This window comes from Nicotiana tabacum, chromosome 7 (genome assembly GCF_000715075.1).
Source record: "Nicotiana tabacum cultivar K326 chromosome 7, ASM71507v2, whole genome shotgun sequence".
NCBI classification, from domain to species: Eukaryota; Viridiplantae; Streptophyta; class Magnoliopsida; order Solanales; family Solanaceae; genus Nicotiana; species Nicotiana tabacum.
Window position 1 is genome coordinate 127,364,746 of NC_134086.1, and position 4,200 is coordinate 127,368,945.

General features: G+C 34.5%; 1 protein-coding gene across 1 annotated transcript; it reads right to left on the reverse strand.

The window, feature by feature from the left end:
• Positions 1-2,946: 2,946 nt before the first annotated feature.
• On the reverse strand, positions 2,947-3,900 carry LOC107817799 (nicotianamine synthase-like). The gene is given in 1 exon segment (NM_001326005.1): positions 2,947-3,900. A coding segment is annotated over 1 exon segment (954 nt).
• Positions 3,901-4,200: the final 300 nt, after the last annotated feature.

Below are 4,200 nucleotides of genomic sequence, written 5' to 3' on the forward strand. Positions count from 1 at the left end.
AAGGTGGCTCAACGGAAATTTTACTTTCAATTAAGTGAAATGTGCTGAATTTTACTACTTTAGGGAAATGGAAGTTATCTTCTGTGAATAAAAAACATATTAGGGCATCATATCAAAATTCTAGTGTGTATTATGAAGATTGAAGCTTCCCTTGCAATAAATGATGGAAGTAGGATACATTTTTTTTTTATTAGTAACCTTGATAAAGTTGAAGGAGAGTCTTGGCGTAATTGGTAAAGTTTCTGTCATGTGACCAGGAGGTCACGGATTCAACCCGTAAAAGTAATCTCTTGCAAAAATGCTGGGCAAAACCCTTTTTTAGTAACCTTGATAGTCCAATGGGATCCAAGGTGAAGGATCAACTCAAAAGATTAAAAAGCATGTAAATCTATCCTTACCCAATATTAATATTTCTCCGTTTCAATTTAGATGAGTTAGTTTGACTTGACACGCAGTTTAAGAAAAAAAAAGACTTTTGAAACTTGTAGTTTTAAAAGCTTAAGGGGTAAAAGCTTTGTAGTACCATAATATTTGTGTGGTTATAAAACTTTCTCATTAAGGGTAAAATGAAGAAAACTTTCAATTGTAGAAATGTGTCATTCTTTCTAAAACGGACTAATAAGGAAAGTGTGTAATCTAAATTAAAACAAAGGGAGCAATATTTATGATATTATTATTGTTGTTATTCTTACTATTATTATTTGTTCAAATTGCTGTCCCACGAGATCTTAATATTCATTATTTAACTAGAGGGCGGGTTAGGCCGAACCCAATCGTTTCGGTCCAATCCATGTACTTGTCTTAGAAATGCATTAAAAATGTATAAGTTATTAATTTAGAATCTAGACTTAATATGACTAGAATTCTGAACCCATAAGTTTCAAATCTCCGCTCCGCCTTTGGGAAAAACAATGAAGCGAAAGTACAAACATATATGTTACATCCTTCAAGACATAATTGACAGGGAATATCAATATATCCCCATGATAGACTGAATGATATATGCTTATAGCTAAATGACATGCCAATTTGTGGATATGGTATGTCTGATTGATAAATGTTTAATACATTTTTTTTAGCCAAAAATATGGACTTATTAACTTTTTTATGATGTGATGGAAGGAAAATATATAGACAAAATTAAATCAATTTCTCATCACCTCAAGACAAACATAAAATCAAGAGATGTAACAAGAGGCACTGTTTGAATTGACTGGAGTTTATGGAGTTGAAAGATATAATTGTAGTCTTCTTATTATTGACTATCTTTTTCTTTATTTTTGGTTTTATTCTCAAATGGCCCCTTCAGCTTTCTCTTCCACTCAACTCGTGATATGTTAAGTGATCAGATTCGTTTGTCCATTCAACATCTGAAAATAACAGAAAGTATGCAAAAATTGAAAGAAGAATGTAAGCAATAAGAAAAAGATAAAAAACATGATATCACTTTGGAAGTAACGGTTAGAAACTTTTTCTTGACTGTAAGTGGAAAGTTCAATTGGCCGTTTTCTCTCAATTTCTTCCTTGAGATGTAGGAAGAGTAGTGATCATGCTCAACTACGCTCTACGGGATCGTTTGGTTGGGAAACAAATTATTCTAAAATTAATTATATTAGGATTAACTCTCCCGGGATTAATTAATGTTATCCCACCCTCTAATAGGAATAAAAATAACATTACAATCCTGGGATGACTAATTTCGGGATTAGTTATATCGCGATTTTATCCCAACCAAATATGAGATAAACTCATCTCAAATTTAATTCGGGGATTGATTATCCCTTATCCCTTGAACCAAACAAGACATAAGAGATTAAGCAATTGCTGTAAATATAACTTAACTTATGAGTCCAAGCATGGGCGAAGCTACGTGTTGTAAAGGGTGGTCAACTGACCACTCTTCGTCGGAAAATTACACTGCGTATATAGGTAAAATATCAGATTTTAGAGGTACATAACATATATTAAACACTCTTTCTCGGAGATTTTTTTCACTTCTTTCAAGTTTGAACACTCTTGAGTAAATTCCTGGCTTTGCCACTGAATCCAAGATATCAAATATTAAGTAGACTAGTAAGGCCATTGAGGTTCACAATCTCATTTGCCAAAATCTTGGTTAGCAATGCAAACTGATCAATATTTGTGTTTGTGGAAGATATTTTATACCCAGTAAAACGATGGAGGTGCACACAACTGTTAGAACAAACTGACATAATCAAATAGATTGTAAGTACTCGCAAACTGACATGAGCTGCGCATTGCTCCGAATTTAAGTAAAGGAAGTAAATGAAAAAGATTTTTCTCAAAATTTATAGTTTTAATTTTCCAGTGAGTATTGGGAATAACGCTTGGCTCTTTTATGTTTACCTTTTATTTTTCTTTCTTACAGGGTGAAAAAACATGAATTACTTGAAGCAAATATCTAAAGGAAATAATTCCACACAGACTTACAATACTGATATGAGTCTCCCACAAAATAGGTGTGGGTTCAATTCTTTATTTTCCTCCTCCCTTCCCTACCCAATCCTCAAATGTACTAGGAAAAAAAATGAAAAAAATGAAAATTATATTGAGCAGAAAAAGATTGGGAAGGAAATCAATAAGCTTTTGCACAAAACAAACTTATGGTTGCATTCATATAGATAAATGTAAGATGATACAATATATCCTTTACTAAGTGAAACAAAGGCCTCAAAAGGATCATGCCTTATTCTTCTTGAAGCTGACACAATGGGACACACAAATGGGACACAATGATCTCTTAAAGGATCAAACAGTTAGAGATGCATGCAAGAAATTAAGTACTCATAACTAAAAATAGAAATATAGGGTTTAATAATTAAACTCTATGAGCTAAGGACATAATATAATCAACTCATAGATCACCAAACCATTAATTAAAAACATATGCTAGCTGCAATAACAATTCTTCCAATAGATAATTTTTTACTCCTCCAATGCAAATTCCTCAATCAAGTTCATCTTGTTGAGTGGATTGAAGGCATGAATCTCAGCACAAGCACATTTACTAGGTAACACATAGGATCCAAGTCCATCAAGTGGTTGAACACAAGGCAATGGCAACTTACGAGCTATGACCACAGAATTAATCACCTCATCCGTTGGATGGTACACCGAAAGCACCTCGAATCCTCGTAGATCACAAGGATCAAGAACAGGATACAGAAAAGCGCGCGCATCATGTGCACTCCTGAGCATCAGGGTTGCCCCTGGAGCCATATACTTAGCCAGATGATCGACAAACTTAACTTTCTCTTCCTTATCCATACCAACCAACGCGGCCAAGAAGACTACATCGTAGTCCTTCAGGGCACACGTTACATCCATGACATCCGTCGTGTGAAAAGTCATCCGATCAGACAAGTCAGGATCGGATGCCACGAGACGAGATGCCAAGGAATTAGCCTCAGAACTAATATCATAGTTGTGAAAGTAAGTAGATGTAAGATGTTTAGTAGCCAAAACAAGTGAAGTGAGAGGGAGAGGGCCTGATCCAATAAATGCAATTTTGTTTGGGGTTTTTGTAGTATTCTTGGTCAAGATATTGAACTCAAGCAAACTAAGTTTGATGTAATTGTCAAAATATGGAAAAATATCAAGATGGTGAAGAGGATTTTCAAAAGAGCCAAGAATCTTGGAATAGTGACTCTCTAAAAGACCTTCAGCTTCACCACATAGTTTGATGAGATGAGACCTAATTTCTTGAATTTTTTGACAGAGTTTTGAGACATCAATAGGATTAGGAGGCATGCACGTGTGGACAAGCTTTGTGAACAATATGTTGACATCTTTGGAAGGGCTAAGGTTCTCCAATCTCGAGATCTGTTCATATAATTCACACACTTGTTGTACTACTGGATTGCTGTTTGGGCACACCATGTCGACACTATGAAGAAATGAAAAAATTGGGAAAGAGAACAAAGGTAAATATAGCTAGAAATTCCTCTTGGAATTATCAAAAAGGAATTGCTATAAATTTTTCTTTTTTTGAAGTTCGAAGGACACACTCAATGATCTGGTGCTCATGAGGTTTCCACAAGTCGCTATTTATTGAGGGTTTTTTGTGAGGGACCCAGGGATACACGAGGGATGGGGGGTGGGGTCATTTATTATTATTTTTTTGCATCATTTATTGTTCATCGTTGGAGATTTTTTTTTTCTATTACTTATATTATATTA